This window comes from Gadus macrocephalus, chromosome 6 (assembly GCF_031168955.1).
Source record: "Gadus macrocephalus chromosome 6, ASM3116895v1".
Taxonomy (NCBI): domain Eukaryota; kingdom Metazoa; phylum Chordata; class Actinopteri; order Gadiformes; family Gadidae; genus Gadus; species Gadus macrocephalus.
The window spans coordinates 3,089,372-3,105,399 of record NC_082387.1 but is presented as its reverse complement, the minus strand read 5'-3'; the positions used below and the strand labels follow the sequence as shown (position 1 = coordinate 3,105,399).

At 43.8% G+C, this 16,028-nt stretch overlaps 2 protein-coding genes across 2 annotated transcripts in view; both read left to right on the top strand.

Moving 5' to 3' along the window:
• The first annotated feature begins 278 nt into the window (after nucleotides 1-278).
• Nucleotides 279-4,462, top strand: si:ch211-108c6.2 (uncharacterized protein LOC559375 homolog). Its single transcript, XM_060053443.1, has 2 exons — nucleotides 279-1,074; nucleotides 2,708-4,462. The coding sequence occupies exon 2, from the start codon at nucleotides 2,714-2,716 to the stop codon at nucleotides 4,460-4,462; it is 1,749 nt and encodes a 582-aa protein (XP_059909426.1). The 5' UTR covers nucleotides 279-1,074; nucleotides 2,708-2,713.
• A 506-nt stretch (nucleotides 4,463-4,968) lies between these two features.
• coro1ca (coronin, actin binding protein, 1Ca) overlaps nucleotides 4,969-16,028 on the top strand; it is an 86,799-nt gene continuing 75,739 nt past the window's right edge. Inside the window, exon 1 of the mRNA XM_060053008.1 lies at nucleotides 4,969-5,129. The gene's annotated coding sequence lies outside the window, so the exon portion shown is untranslated. The remainder of the gene's footprint in view (nucleotides 5,130-16,028) is intronic.

Below are 16,028 nucleotides of genomic sequence, written 5' to 3'. Positions count from 1 at the left end.
TTCCTTGCTGATTCAAGGGAGTTTTTTCTTGCCCGTGTGGGGGCATGGGTAAAGGGGGGTGTCACAAATATTTGGCCTGTTAAGCCCTTTGAGACTGTAATGGTGATTAAGGGCTATACAAATAAAATTGAATTGAATTGAATTGAATTGTGGTAGGGGTGGCCCCAAGTGGGAGAAGTCTGGGGTGATCACAGGACAGAGGAGGTCTAGGAGATGAAATGAGCTTGATGAAAACTAACATAAATATATATATTTTCTTTTGTGCATGAGTAGCAATCATGGGACCACCAATGCTGTGTAAAATGTCAAAAACAGCAGCATAGAACGGATGAAAGTACTTCTGGTTATTCATGAAACTTTTCTTTTAGCAGGTCGCCATGGGTCAGATGCCACAGTACAAAGCATTTACCATCAGTTACCGACATCATGGCCGTCAACTGGTTTAAGTAACTCCATATTTCACCTCATGCCTTTCCCCAGTGGAGCAGTGTGACCACGGGCCAGCGGGGGGAGTGGGAAGGGTGGAATCGTGCTGAATCTTCCTGCAGCACGGAACAGCCAAACTTGCCTAGTGTGAGTGCGCCCTAAGCCTTATTAGATAACCTCTAACGACATCTTTACTCTATTCATAATTTTGAACTTGTGTTCAAAATTACACACTCGTGTGTGCATAGATCAAGGCAGTCAGAAAAACATTGTGTGAAGAGCAACCGCATAGAGAAATAAATAAACAGTGTGAAAACATTTGTTTTCGAGCTTCTTTTCGAAAAATGTCTGTAATTGTACACATGTTGTTGGGTGGAAGAAAATACTAACTCATTGTCCTTGCTAGACAGGGTAACACCAGGGCTGCTCAGTTCTTTCTCATTCAAGGTACAGCCTACGTCTTCATTGTGGCTTTTACGTTGATTGTGTTAGTCGTCAAATGCGCTGTGACATCACATGTTTGAGCCATAAGGCTCCCATTGCTCCTGCATTTGGAGGGACGGACTGAGACTGAGAATCGCCAAATCACTAACAAAGCACACTCTGTCACCCTTCGGAGAGAGAGCGAGATATCAATTCGTCCGACTGGTGAGTTCTGAACTCTGCAGACCTGATGACCACTTTAAGACAGTTGAAATCCAAAATTCCGTTGCGTACTGCTGGCCTCCATACCTATCTGTCCTGTGTACCAAAAGGACCCGCAGCACCTCAGACGTTGAGAAGTAAGTACGTTCCTCTGCTGGATGGACACCGTTTTATTTAATCCTTCTCATAAGGGCTTGGTGAGTTGTTATTGGTGAGTTCACTGTCTGTGGGGAACTCCTCGGAGTATGGATGTGTGAGGCAGCAGAGCACATGGTGATCAAATGATGAGTGGTAGACCCTTGGGGGGGAAGTTGGGGGTGGTGTAGGAGAATTGCCTGGTTGTTGAAGGTTTGGTCATCCGCTGGACTCCATGCAGGGCGTGGAGGTTACTGTGGCTCCTCACCCTACAATGTCCACGGTGGCGGGCAGTGCATTAGTGTAAGGTCGATCAGGGTGGTGGTGGTAGGTGATGGTGGTGGTGGAGGTGGTGGTAATCAACCATTGGTATGTCAAGTATCAGTACGCATGATCGGATGAGGATCGTTGAAGGCGGAGATCAAATTAAACTCTTCGAATTCACGTGATTTTCCACACGTCACACAGCTGTGTTTTTGCGTTGCTGCTGAGCGTTAAGACTGTCAGATGATAAGGCCACAGCAGACACACACACACAGCCATTTTGTAAACGCACACTTTCATATATATTCCCGAAAATGAAAGACACACACTGTAAACACTCATGAATGTATACAATCCATGCATGTTCAGTCCTCGTGAAGATTTATTTATTCAACTCCTAATTTGGTAGAAGTGGATGAATATGCACCTGAAATCTCTTGGCATGAGTTAAGATTGTGCTCTGGGGATCCGTTATGTTAGTTCTCAGTGAGATACATTGTGCAGACTTTACTAAGCAGACGATTAAGGACAAACTCAATTATGTCACAGCATTTGCTTTTCTACAGTTTGGTTTGTTTCTGATAATTGTATTCTCCATTGATAAAGATGTTTCATTGGGGAAAATAAAATATTATGTATTAATAAATATATTCACAGCATATGACTTAAAATAAGACAGCAGTAAGCAAACGTTTCTTTTTGAAATGTCATGCATTGGGACATTGTGTATTTTATAGAAACAATTTTTCTTAAGCAAAGATTGCGCAAAACACAGCCTCAAGGGTCACAACACAAAGATTGAAGCTTAATCTTGTGACTCTCATTTGTTACCTAAGGTTGATTTACAAGCGAGTACTGGAGGAGCATGAGCATTCCACTGAGTCAACACTACAATAAGTGGGCATTTTCTTTTGTTTAGCGTTGACTTCAGCATGAACTTGGAGACAGTTTAGGATTATATATTAATATATATATATATATATATATATGTATATATATATATGTATTAATCCTGGATATCAACATGGTTCATAATTGAAAAGGTTCTAGGCTACAATACAGCAAGGGTGAGTTAATGCAGAGCGCGAGAGAGCCCACTCCATTTAGAAAGTGGAGACAATTAAAGAATAAACAAATGAAAAGGAGTAAACAACACTTGTCTATGATGCCAAAGACATGGAGTAAACTACGATGTAAACCAGGGATCATTAGAATAACTGCATGTCTCTCCCAACAGGACAACATGGGACAAGTCCAAGACAAACTGGAAGGGGTTGAAGGATTAGAAGAAGCATTGCCTGGAGCTGAAGGCCTGCCTACAGAGGCTGGCGGTGCGGTGGGAGGAAGAGGAGGCACGAGGGAGAAGGAGGTTTGCAGCACAAGACAATATTCAGGTAGAGCCAGCCTCCGGGGTTCGGACCAAAGCTCAGAGGAGGAGCCACCTGCACCTTCTATTGAGCAAAATGTACACTCCAGGAAACATTGGGTGAGTCCTTTCAGTGCATGCAAAGGGAGAGAGGGAGGAGACAACCAAGAAAGGGGAGGAGGAGAGGAGGGCGAAGTAAAGAAAGAGGGAGGCAGCACTTTTCCCTCTGTAACCCAGGAGTCAGACTGCAGCCAGATGCCAAGGAGTAGGGCGAGGAGTGAGGAGCAGAGGCCCAGAAAGAACCGTCAGTTCAATCAGTTCTATCAAACCAAGAGCGGGGGAATGAACGAGGAGGAGCCTCACACCGAGTCACAGAGAAAGAAGATGGAAACATCATTATTACATGACGTGAACTGTGATGGAGAAACTGTGGAAGATCATTGTGTAGATGGAAGCTCTGAGTCCAAGATCAGAAAAGGTGGGTTTTGCAAAGGAACTGAGAATGTGGGTCATAAAGCAGGGAAGAAGAGGTTGTTGCTGTTGGACCCCCAAGGTCAGAATGAGACCCCAAGAGGAGATGAGCAGCATGAAGAACATGGTATCAAAGACAATGAGCAGGATTTCGCTCCCATTGATCATGAAGAGGGGGAGACATACCCAGGCAGAGCGTCGTATTCAGGGGCCAGTCCGGCTCTGCCGCGCAGTGAGCCCAGCTCCATCCTCGAGAAGCTGCTGAGTCGGAGCAGAAAGGAAGCGGCTCCGGGACTCTCCAAGATCAAAGAAGTTGACTTATTAGAAGAGAACAGCGTAGAGGCTCTCAACCAGACCAATGTTTCAGAAGCCATCAAATTCAACAATGCGGAACACAACGTCAAAATAAAAGATGTTGTAGTCCAAGGGGAAGTCGAGATGAGATCAAGCCTGGATGTCCAATGGGATAGGACCTCACCAGAGGACATTGAGCCAGGGGCTCCTGAGAGAAGCAGACCACAGGTAGTGGCTGGTGATCTAGTATTAAAATCTCCACCTTTTTCTGAGTTGACCTCTAAGTCTTCAGAGGAACAGCATGGTGGGCACATGGTTGGCACCCATAAGACACATAATACTCATACCACTGGGCTTGACATCGGAACAGGCCAGTATCCCTATGATAACCCCACTTCTGATGCCATTAACGCGCATATGTCAGATAAAGGTGGGGTTAGGATGAGGCAGAAGAGTGAGAATCAACAGACACCACACGATGAAACTAAACATGCTGCAATGTCTGCCAGAGACGGTGATGATAGTGCTGTTGAGAGTGATCGATCTCAGGCTACTCCCAAATCTAGGCCTGTTTCTGAACTCATAAAGGAAACAAATCAACTGCATGAGAAATTACATCATGATCGGCCCAAGTCGGCTGAAACCAAGCCAGACGTGGCCTTGGAGCAAGCCTACTCTGTAAAGGTTGCCCAGATGAAAGCAGCGTTCGACATCGCTCAGAGATCCCCTGATAGAGGACTGGAGAGGAAGCCGTCTGTTCGGAAAGGTAAGAAAGACCATTATAAGACAAGTTGTAGTAAGATACATATGATAGAGTTTAGTTGTGAGAATAAAAGAGCAGGGGATGCTTTGTTCTATTAAAAGAAGAAAAATTAACTCAAGATGTTTGCCATTCAACAGAAGCTTTGCCCTTCCTTTACAATCTACTGCCATCTGGTGGTGTCCTACATACATTTATGCATATGTAAATTACTTCTAGAGTGGAAATTATCCTTACATTTCAAATTTGTATATAGTGGGAAACATAATTACTCACATCTTCATCAATCGATTCACGACATAAATAATGAAACCTCATCAATAAATGTGGTCATATATAACGTTGAACATTGAGTTCCCATGTCATTAAAAGACAGGGTGCTTATAGTATGAACGCCACTCTAATCCATTGTCACCCCTTTATGTCATCTTAAATACAGTGCATCCCCTGTGCGCATTACATTGTACCTTGGCGATGTGTGACGCAATGGGCCAGACTGGCAGCCCGGGGGCAGGAAGTTCCTTTCCTTATCTGAGTGCGCTGATTGGTGGCCACGGCTGCTGCTCACTCTGCTGTTCCTGCCTCGCCCTATCAGAGGCGGGCTCTGGGAGGGCGTTGAACTAACCAAGCGGTGACAGTGCTGGGACTGGGAGAAGAACACAAGCGAGTTGTCATCCGCGGTTTCAACAAGTGTTGGATCAATTGGTTAAACGTCGGACTGTGTTTTATTAATTGGCTGTCCGGAGTATTTTTTGTATATCTTAGAAGGTAAGGGTTGATCGCTCATTTGAATAAAATGCCTAGGTTTTGAATCAGGGCTGCTGCTATACTAGCCGGGTTGGCCGGAGGAGCCAGATGCTAAATCAATCGGGAAGGTCCAGAGAATCTCAATTGTTTTCCTAAGCATTGGCCTACGGTAGTTAAACGGCAATAGGCAAAGATCTGTCTCTTTCCGAATTGGATTCAAACATTGAATTCAATATGTTTATTACGATTTCCCCGTTGTGAACGCTGTGAACTGGATGTTTATTGGGTTGGTAACGTTTTATCCTGTACCGCAGTAGAAGGCTGTATTGTGTGGTGAGGGGTGGGGTTAGGTGCTCGGTGGATCACTGGCAATGGAGAGTCGAAGATAAAGGCAATGGGGGCCATGTCGTAAATGCATGGCCAAGTCATTAATGCAGGGCCATGTAATTTGGAAATAACATGTGAATGTGGCAATGTATGAATGCTACCGATCAAAGTGAGACAACATATGGTGACCTTACTGTTTTGTTGGCAGACGTTTACACGCAAACCCATGGATTTGAAAACCGGCTGGCCGATTAAATCCTAGTGAAATCAAATCTCACGGAAGACTTAGGATTTGCTTATGCATGTTTTTGTTATAAGACAACAAGTTTTACATTGTCAACTGAGGTGCTAGGCCGGTCTATCGTCGTGACCAGGAGGTGCTGCTCAAACTGAGGAGTCCTGTCCTATAAGGTGTTGAATCATAACCCTTAAAACATGCTCCATATAAAGGCGATGAAGGGTGAGCCAGGCAGAGATAACAGTTCTCCATTATATGTGGTCTATTAACTGTTCCCATTTTGATTACCACCGACAAGTCGGCCTACTTGTACAGTCTAACGACGTCCAGTGTCTTTTGTATTTAGTTATTTCCTGGTCATGGATGCCATTCCTTTTCACATTTCCTTCCAAACTTCACCATGTTTGATCTCCAGGGATTTCATAGAACATGAACCAGGCTATGATGGCACATTTGCCAAACTGATGTATTTCATATATTGGTAGCTAGCCTACACAATGAGTTAATCTTAGTTTTTGAAACGTATGTGTAACTATTATTTGGATACAGTTTATTTTAATGATCAGAGGGTGAAAAGATGAAGTGACTAAAAGTGCTGTTGTGACCGATATATTGACCAGTATGATTTAACCTCCTTCTGTGCTTATGTGTTTGTATAACAATTGGACAATTTGACTCTCAATTGTCATGGCTAGTGGCAAAGATTCAGTGTTTATTTGAATTTGTATAACTAGGTCAGTCTGTACTTTTGTAAAGTCAGATTCTGTGTTCTTGTAGACCTGCTACCTGCGTTTTATGGGATGCATAGCAGGTTCCACACTCAAGTATCTCATATCAACTAGTCAATATCCATGATTGTTGTCTATTCCCTGACTTATTTGTTGTATTAGGAAACTCTGATTGGACTAGTAGTTTGGTTTATCAGGCTGGGTTGAAACCGGAAGTGTCTCATGAAACCGAAGGAAATAGAGAGGCATGAGGCAGGATCTGCAGGAAAGTATGTGGTGCTTAAAGACATTCCAAAGAAATGCAGGGAAAATGGACCAAGTGTGGTCTAGCAAAGAAATTTGCTTTTGACTTTACAAAAGCCTTTGGCCTCGAAATGTTATAGAATAGTTATGGTTAAAACTGCGATTGGTTATGTTGAAATCAGGCTGCATACAATAACCTGTTTACCCTCAGTTCCCATCTGAACCACCAGTCGAACTGTGACATGCATTAATTGTTTGGTTAGTTTTCATAATTTTTTTGGACATAAGACATGGATTTATGAGCCCTAATGAAATTCCAGATATAGAGATCTTACTTTTATAAATGTCACTTAAAATCTTATGCTTGTATTTTGTAGCATTGGATTCTTACATTTGTAGTTCCAATACTGGTAGAATTCCTTATCATGGCTGCAAAAAGAAAATGAATATTTCTTCTGCTGTTCCTGGTTGCATACCGCCTTTTAAATATCTTGCATTCCTGCAGACGTGTCTCTGCATGATGGCTGTTAATCTTCATGTTTGACTTAGCATACATATTGATATATTAATACCAACGGTGCTGTAAATGGACCTTCATGGCTTTGGTTCGACTGGCTTTACACCTCATTGCTATTAATACCAAACATTTGCATAATAGTTGACTAAAGTCTAAACTTACTTTTTAATCGGCTCGGTTCCTCCAACTGTTAGCATGGTTAGTGAGTTTGTAAAGGAAATGCAGTGCTTTGCCATGTGGTGCAACACACTGGCTGAAATGTAGCAGACCGTACTGTGCCCAAATATTGCCCAATGTTTCCTGGATTTTGTTAATGTGTTACACAAAGAGAAAGACCCACCAAATAGTCACAACTATGTAAAATGCATTATCGTACTCTGAACAAAAGAGAAATTGTGTTTTGATATGAATAATTACTTTTAATTAGACTAGATTGAGGGTTAGAGTTAACCCTAAAATACTGATTTTTGTAATCAAATTAATTAATTAACTTCGTCCTCGTCTTCTATCTGTGTCAATCATTGATTAATCAATGTCCTTCATTCTCACCATTCACACCATCCCTACTGTTGCCTATATTTCACAATACCATTAATGGACCATGGGCTTGTTAAAGGAAATTGTTCTTATTTCTTCCATACTTATTAGGGGGTCCGAGCAGAGAAGCTGCTTGGTCCCCTATTGTTTCTGTAACATTTTCTTTTTTTGACAAATTCTGTAAAAGTCGTACTGCAGCCTATACCGTAAATTGAAAACTCTTGAAATGTTCAGGTATGGTTACCAATAACCCCCACTACCAAATTTGTGGCACAGCACTCAAAGCTGGCGCTATTGTGAAAAATCATGAATTAGGCTTATTTCTAGGGCTGGGTATCACTAGGTACCCCACGATACGATACTATCACGATATTTTACCCACGATAACATAATATCACGATACAGCGATTCTGCGATTATCGATATATTGCAAGAAATTTCACCCACGATACATCACGATATCTGTGTCACTGAAGAAATTCTTGTTGTTGTTAAATGTTAACAATTATTGTGTTCTATATTATATCTATGGTTCTGCTCGCCTTTGAAAAAACGGAGGCTCAAGTGCGCTGATTTGGAATGTCTGTATTCTTGACGTCATCAGGAATCTCAGCTCCTCTCCTTACTCTGCCTGGCCCGCCCAGAGACGTTGGCCCGCCAATGAGACTCGACCGTGCGAGCGCCACATGTGTGTGTGTTTGTGTGAATACACACACTGTAACGCAAGTGTTTCTTGTCGGTTCTTTGACGTGTCTTGTATTTCCACAACGAGACTGTTGTGGGGGTTATCTGAGCCATGGTTGGGAAGGAATTGGGGGAAAGGAACTTTGGCTTTGACTGGCTGAAGTAGGCCTACATGAACTGCGACATGCCGCCGGTTGCCGCGAGGCACCATCGCCCGGCAGCGGGCAGCCGGCAGCAGGCAGCGGGCAGCCGGCAGCAGGCAGCGCCCGGTTCAGTCGACTTCAGGGTGATGTGAAAGTGGAAAAACCAGAGACGTCGCAGAACCCGACAAAGTCGTTTGTGATTCATTATATCGTCTGGAGGCGCACACCGCTTTTGGCCGTGATAATATGTATTAAATGATATAGATTTCTATGTATTATATGATATTATTTAGATATAGAGCTCCAGGACTGTATGTATCGCAAGTGTTGTACACTTCCTTGTTATTTGGATAACCGTTCTGTCGGACTCTCGTCTCTGGTATTTCTACAACGAGACTCGTATTGGGGGTTATCTCAGCCAAGGTTGAGAATGAATTGGGGGGAAGGAACTTTGGCTTTGACTCCCTCAAGAACATGAACCACGACATGGAGGAGAAAGGGATTGTTGGCGGCGAATGTCTCCAGCTTGAGACCCGCTGAGGGACCACCGCCGGAGCCCGGCAACGATCCCTTTCTCCTCCTTGTCGTGGTTCAGTCTACTTCACATTGATGAGGACGTTGAAGAACCAGGAACGTCGGAGAACCCAACGCGGTCGTTTGAGATTCATAATATCGGCTCACACATCTTTTGGCGGTTATAATATATATTATATGATATAGATATCTATGTAGGCTATATGATAATATTTTGATATAGAGCTCCAGGACTCCCGTGTGTTCTACAATATTTACAGAACACGGCTAAAGGCTGTGTGCGCCTCGCCATTGCGATACATCCACTGTAAACAGAGCGAATGGTACCGTGGCTTCAAGCTGCTCAGGGCCACACCCCCACCCTCCTCCTTGACCCGCCTCGCTCCTCCTCATTTGCATTATAGCTACAGACACCAAAACAGCGCATTTGGGGGAAGCTCAATGTGCGACTGGCTCGGAGTGGCTGTAACTCTGCACCACGGCTGAATTTCGGGAACGTCTTTGAATACTGTGTTAGTTGCCCACTAATACCTATATTAAAGAATACATAAAATAGCATGTCATGGGATATCGATATTTGGCGTCAGCATATCGATAACGTCCCGCAAGACGAAATATCGCGATATGTCGTAGTATCGATATTTTGGCACACCCCTAGATTTCTCCTCACAAGATTGACCTGGACTCAAAATTCTTTCATAATATTAATCTCTAGAATCAGATGCATCTATAAAACCCTATGCCCTAAAAATGTTAACTTTTCCCCAAATTTCATATTAAAGCCAAACATGAAAAAAATTCACAGGCTACAAAAATAATCAAAAAATCACCAAAATCGCCACATGAAATCTTTAGACCAAGCCTCACAAAAATCATCCAACAGAATGTTTTATTTAGTTCCATTTGAGAAATATTGGCCAATAAAGTTGGAGCAGTTAGCCTATTTTTCTTATATGACCATTTTGTTGTTGTATAAAAAAACATGACTATTGTTAGGTGGATACCAATATTTTTCAAATGTGAATGAGGCTTCATGCAGTTCAGGAATGTCAGTGGCTCAATGGGATAATGCCTTGTACTGGTGATCCTTAGGTTGCGTGTTTGAATCCAGATTAGAGCATTATGAACAAGCAGAACATGATATTCTGTCATTGCCACTCATTTAAGAAACATTAAACCGCGCCTGAAATTCATCACGCAATCTACATTCCGGCTCATTAGTTTCCAAGAATCTGACTGCCAAGACACAGTATGGCATTAAGGGGAACTTCTTCGTTAACCATTTTTCCTTCATAATGAACTCTGTCATATTAATATTTCTTCCGTTAGTATTCTTGACAACAAATGTTTAATTTCCCCAGAATCTCAAAGATTTTTCAGGTATTAGCTTTTAAGAAAGCCCTTAATTCATTTGAGAAATATTTGCTTGGAGTTTTCTGGATGTTGTGTGCACATCAATAGTCAGGTTTGTCAGTGGCTCAATGGGATAATACCTTGTACTGGTGATCCTTAGTTTGAGAGTTCGAATCCCGATTAGACAATATTGAACATGACATTTGGCCATTGCTCTGCAGCCCAGTAGCCTGAAAGCCGAGGCACGGTATGGCATTAAGGGGAACATCAACATCTTTCCTTCATGGAAGATATATATGTCATATTTATATATCTTCCATTAGTGTGTTCTTGACTTTTCATTTTGCTCTGACCCCTTTAATCACCGCTTGTGGTCATGACTCATATTTATTATTATTATAACTTATTATTATCGACATGTGTACACTGTGTTTGCAGTAAGTTACACAATATATGGAGGCATATGGATGATTGGCAATAGACACAACTTTAGCTCCTTCATAGACTTGACTTCCTGATGTTACATCCAGCTTAAAGGTTTCTTTGACAGAAATCTATTGAGGGAAAGGAAACTTAATCCTTTCTTAGAAAATGCTCAACATTACTCTCATATGATAGGACGCTGTTCCACCAATCTGCGAGCATTGCCCACGCTTTCAGCATGCACCGATTGGATGAAACGGGTGAAAAATAATGTAGGCTACTGTGTCAGACACGGTTGCGGGTCGGACGCCTGAACAACGCGGGCGGACGCGAGTTTTGCGATTGCGAGCGAGACTTCTCCGGTGCTGGAAATGTTAAACAAAAGCGCAGGAGTCAACTAAAACCGTCAACAGTGGATGATGTGCTTTTTTTTGCACAGCAACCTAAAGCACGAGGCCAAACACCACATAGTGTAATTCCCCGGCGTTCCATCTCATGTTTATAATTTTCCTTCGAGTGCAGGTCGGGCGTCGATATCAATTTATAGCGGGGCGGTGCGGAATGTAATTCGCGCAACCGTCGGAACACGGGTTGGATGCGGTTTTAATTATTGCGGGTGCGGGTTTGCAAAATAAGACCCGTGCAGGACTCTGGCACTGGCACACTAGCGGAACTACTACTCGAAAGAATGGAAACCGGATTCCAAAATGGCGCCCATTCATTCCTATGTAAACTGCTCAATGGCGCAGGGCAACATCAAAGAGAGATATGCTTCCGCATCATGGGAGCCTAGCCATGCCCTTCATGACGTACCCGATGCAGAAATATTCTTGTTTTTCAGCACACCCCCCCCCAAAAAATACAGTTCAATGTTATTGCTTAAGAAACAGATTCCTTCCAACTATTTACTAAAAATGCAATCAATAATCAATATACAAATAAATGGTAACATATCGATCAGCAATGAGGTTGGAGTAGCCTACCCACATAAATAATTGTAATACACCAACATTGTTAACTGCCATATACAGCTAAACAAGGAAATGAAAAATGTAATACTAACGCAACTGAAATGTTTATTAGGCTATTAATGTTAAAAAAATTATACCGTAATGCACCCGTTCTTTGTCTTTGGATCTGTTGAATGAATGGATCAATAAATGGTGAATCGCAATGATCGCAAGCAGAGGAACGTGAGAGTCATTGAGCAGCAGCTGAACCACCCTAAAATCCCTTTATCACTAAAACACTTTCACACTTTTAGTGAGCACTGGTTGGCCGCTGAGCACTGGTGGATTGCGGAAGTATGCACTGTTCCTGGGGGCTTGGGCCGAGCAGCGTCTTCTCGTCTGTCTCCATTAGTGATAAAAAGTTACCACAGTGCCTTAAAACCATCAACGTCATTCATGTTAAGTGAAGGGAAAAACCTCGGACACGAGAAGTTAACAGGGCCGTGCACTAGGCCCTCTCGAATGCCGGGCCGAAACAACAATTGTTTCACTACGACTCCTTAGTTTCAGCTACCCACCCCTCTTTCTCCAGCAAAAAATAATGACATAAAACGGCTAATAAAACGCTTGACGTGGCGTTTTGAAAAGAGAAAACGTCTTTTTTTTAGTACATGGCATAAAGATAATTATGAGCCTTTGATTGATATCCATTAATTTTTTGCGGAGACACATTCCTGTTCCCCACTTGTATTGGAGTGAACGGATCTACTTCTGGGCTCTGTGAATCGAGGGACCCGTCCACAGCCCGCTTAAACAATTGCAATACCAGGCTTGGCCGCTGAGCACTGGTGGATTGCGGAAGTATGCACTGTTCCTGGGGGCTTGGGCCATGGGCTTGGGCCGAGCCATGGACATATTATAAAATGGACACCGGATTCCAAAATGGCGCCCATTCATTCCTATGTAAACTGCTCAATGGCGCTTCCACATCTGGGAGCCTAGCCACGCCCTAGTTCATGGGTGCAGAAATATTCTTGTTTTTTAGCACCCCCCCCCCCCCCCCCCCCCCCGTCAACAAACCAGCGCAAGGCCGGTAGGGTAGGTTCCCCCCCCCCTCCCCCCCTTCAAGAGACCCCCACAAAGATGGAATCATAACTCGAACCCTGCATGGAAGTATAAGTTAACTTCATAAATATGAAAGATTGCTCCATATAACATGTAACACCAACAACATAGTAAGGCCGAATCTCGATTCTTCCCCTTGCCCCTTTTGCTTTGTCTTTGTCTCTGTCTTAACCCTAGCACTTGCAAGTGTAAGGGCCAAGGGCTGAGATCTTTCCCCTATGAAATGAGACGCCACTCGGTTTCGGGTACGTCATCATTCATCGTCGCCAGCTGGCTGCCCCGTCACCAGAGCGCCGAAACGCCAATAAAAGCCAGAGAAGAAGAGCGATATATATATATATCTTAGATGCTGCCGCCATCGTTGAAGAGTTGGTGTGTGTAGCATAGTGGTGAAACGGATCAGTGTGTCCACGGTTCGGTTCAGATAACCGTTTTGGGCCTCGGTTTCGGATACGGTTCGGATTAGGATCATGTCCGTGATAGTAAAAAGGAGGACTTTTTTTTGACGGAGGGTTTGGGGGAGAAACACAAAAATGAATGAGACCCACAGTCTATTTGCAATGTGTTAATTGACTGCAATCAGACAACTTGCAAGGCTTTTTTGTGCAATAAATGTTCCCCTAAATGCATTTCAAAACATGGTGCACTGAGTGTAACATGTAAGGGTTAACGGCCGACGAGGCTAACGCCCCGTGCCCACTACCTCCGTCAGTTGACCATTGCCCATTGACTTTGAATGGGGACGGACGCGCAATGCATTGTGGATCCGTCCGTTCAGTTGGAGCGTTCGCCACCGTCAGAAAGTTGAAAAATGTTCAACTTTTTCGGCAGCGACGGTTCCGTCATCCAATCAGATCGCGTATGCAAATTTAAGCACTGTGACGCGACTCGGGCTCTGACGATACTGGAAAGCGGGAAAGCGGGTCATCTTGCCTCGCAACAAGCAGGAAGAAGCGGGAAGAACCCGGCGAAGCGATTTGATTGGCTGACGGATGCCTCTGCAAAGACTACTCCCCCATCCGTCAGCCACGCCTTCCCACGTCCGTTGACTGACGGTGCAGTGGGCACGAGGCGTGACGGTGGCGAACGCTCCAACTGAACGGACGGATCCACAATGCATTGCGCGTCCGTCCCCATTCAAAGTCAATGGGCAACGGTCAACTGACGGAGGTAGTGGGCACGGGGCGTTAGAACTCTGGCGACGAGCGCAACGAAGTTTAAAGCCCAGTTTGTTTTGAACGCTGACAGGCTGAAGGGAGGGGCGGGAAAAGTCTCATTGGCTCGGGCAGCACTGGAGAGAATGCATTCCGCTGGGTCCTAAACACCCTTTGTATCGGACGTAGGCTACAGTAGGCAAAATACGCTACATAAGGCAATGCCTTCATGAAACCGAAATCCGCGGATCTCCAGAATGCTCCGAACTGTGGTAAACGAACCGAACGGATTCGGATACAATTCGAATCCGCTGCAGGCCATCTAGCTGGCAAGCTACCATATAAGCCAATGGAGTGGTGGTATACGCGCTAATTGTATCCTAAAACTACCGTTTGAAAGCTTCAGTTAAGACCTACAATACTATGCATCGTTCGTGTAGCACATTTCAGATCAAACCGAGTCATTATAAACATATAAAAAGTTGTGTAGATAGCTGTAAAATATTCCTCGCTTCAAGCAGCCATGTTTTTTTTAAAATTCCCGGTTTCGCTATGTGCTCTGGGATAGCCCTTGGAGGAGCAAGTGAGCTCTCAAATCATCTTAAAAATAAGGGGTACATAGCACTCAATCTTATCCCTTAATCTTGATCAAATTGGGTATTGAGACACCACTAGCTCTCACATGAACGCGCAACTTCAAGGGTAAGGGGGAAGATAAGGGGTAAGGGGAAGTATTGAGATTGGGCCTAAATCTATGTAGGCCTAGAAAAAAATACAGTTCAATGTTATTGCTTAAGAAACAGATTCCTTCCAACTATTTACTAAAAATGCAATCAATAATTTATATACAAATAAATGGTAAAATATGGATCAGCAATGAGGTTGGAGTAGCCTTCCCGCATAAATAATTGTAATACACCAACATTGTTAAAGGTTGCGTATGGAATTCTATTTTTTGGCCATTTTTGCAAAATTACTTGAAACCCACTTACAGCCACTGAGTTAGAAGTACTGACATGAAAATTAAAAAAGTCAATCATCTGTGGAAGGGGCAGGGCTCGAAAAACTCCAGCCAATGATTTCCAGAACCACCGAGTGGCATTGGACAGTACGTCAATCAAACGGTCGTACTGCACTTCCCCTCCCCCCCGCGCGTGACCCCTTCGTGCACAAAGTCAAAGCTCGTGACCCAGAGCAAGCTTCTGTTTGTTGTTATCCTACTGTAGCTAGCTAACTAGCTAATGGCTCGCTCTCGCGCATCTGTGTTCGCGCTCATGCATTATTGCGCGTCCATGTACTTGGAATGGGTGGAGTCAGAGTCTGCGTTGAAGGAGAGGGGGTAGGACCATTTGAGTTGTGTATTTTCAAAATCTGCTGGCGTTTCGCAAATCCCATACCCAACCTTTAACTGCCATACAAAGCTAAACAAGCAAATGAAAAATTAAATACTAACACAACTGAAATGTTTATTAGGCTATTAACAATATTATAAAAATTATACCGTAATGCTCATTCATGTTAAGTAAAAGGTAAAACCTCGGACACGAGAAGTTAACAGGGCCGTGCACACTTTAATCAATGAGACCATTTCCACCGGGCGCGGCTGCGGAACGTCTCAGCAGCGTCCCAGGAGCGGCTCGCCGTGCCGCAGCGCTATCATTCCGAAGCATTTCTATTTTTGCCGCAAGCCGTTGCTGAACCGCGTCAATTTCAACAGAGCAGATCGAGCAGGGCAGGAAGTGAAAAAGTAAAAGCCATAGAGCATCCGGTCAATTTTCAAAATAAAACACAATACTCAGCTCATGTAGCCTATCACAACGTAATTTATGTACCAAATCATCCTTTGGAAGTGGAAGTTGAGTACATTAGGTTTAGGATTATCGCGTGATCTCGTGATCTTGCGTGAATACGGCTGGCTCGCAACGCACGTTGCGCTGCCGTAACGCGCCCGGTGGAAATGCAAG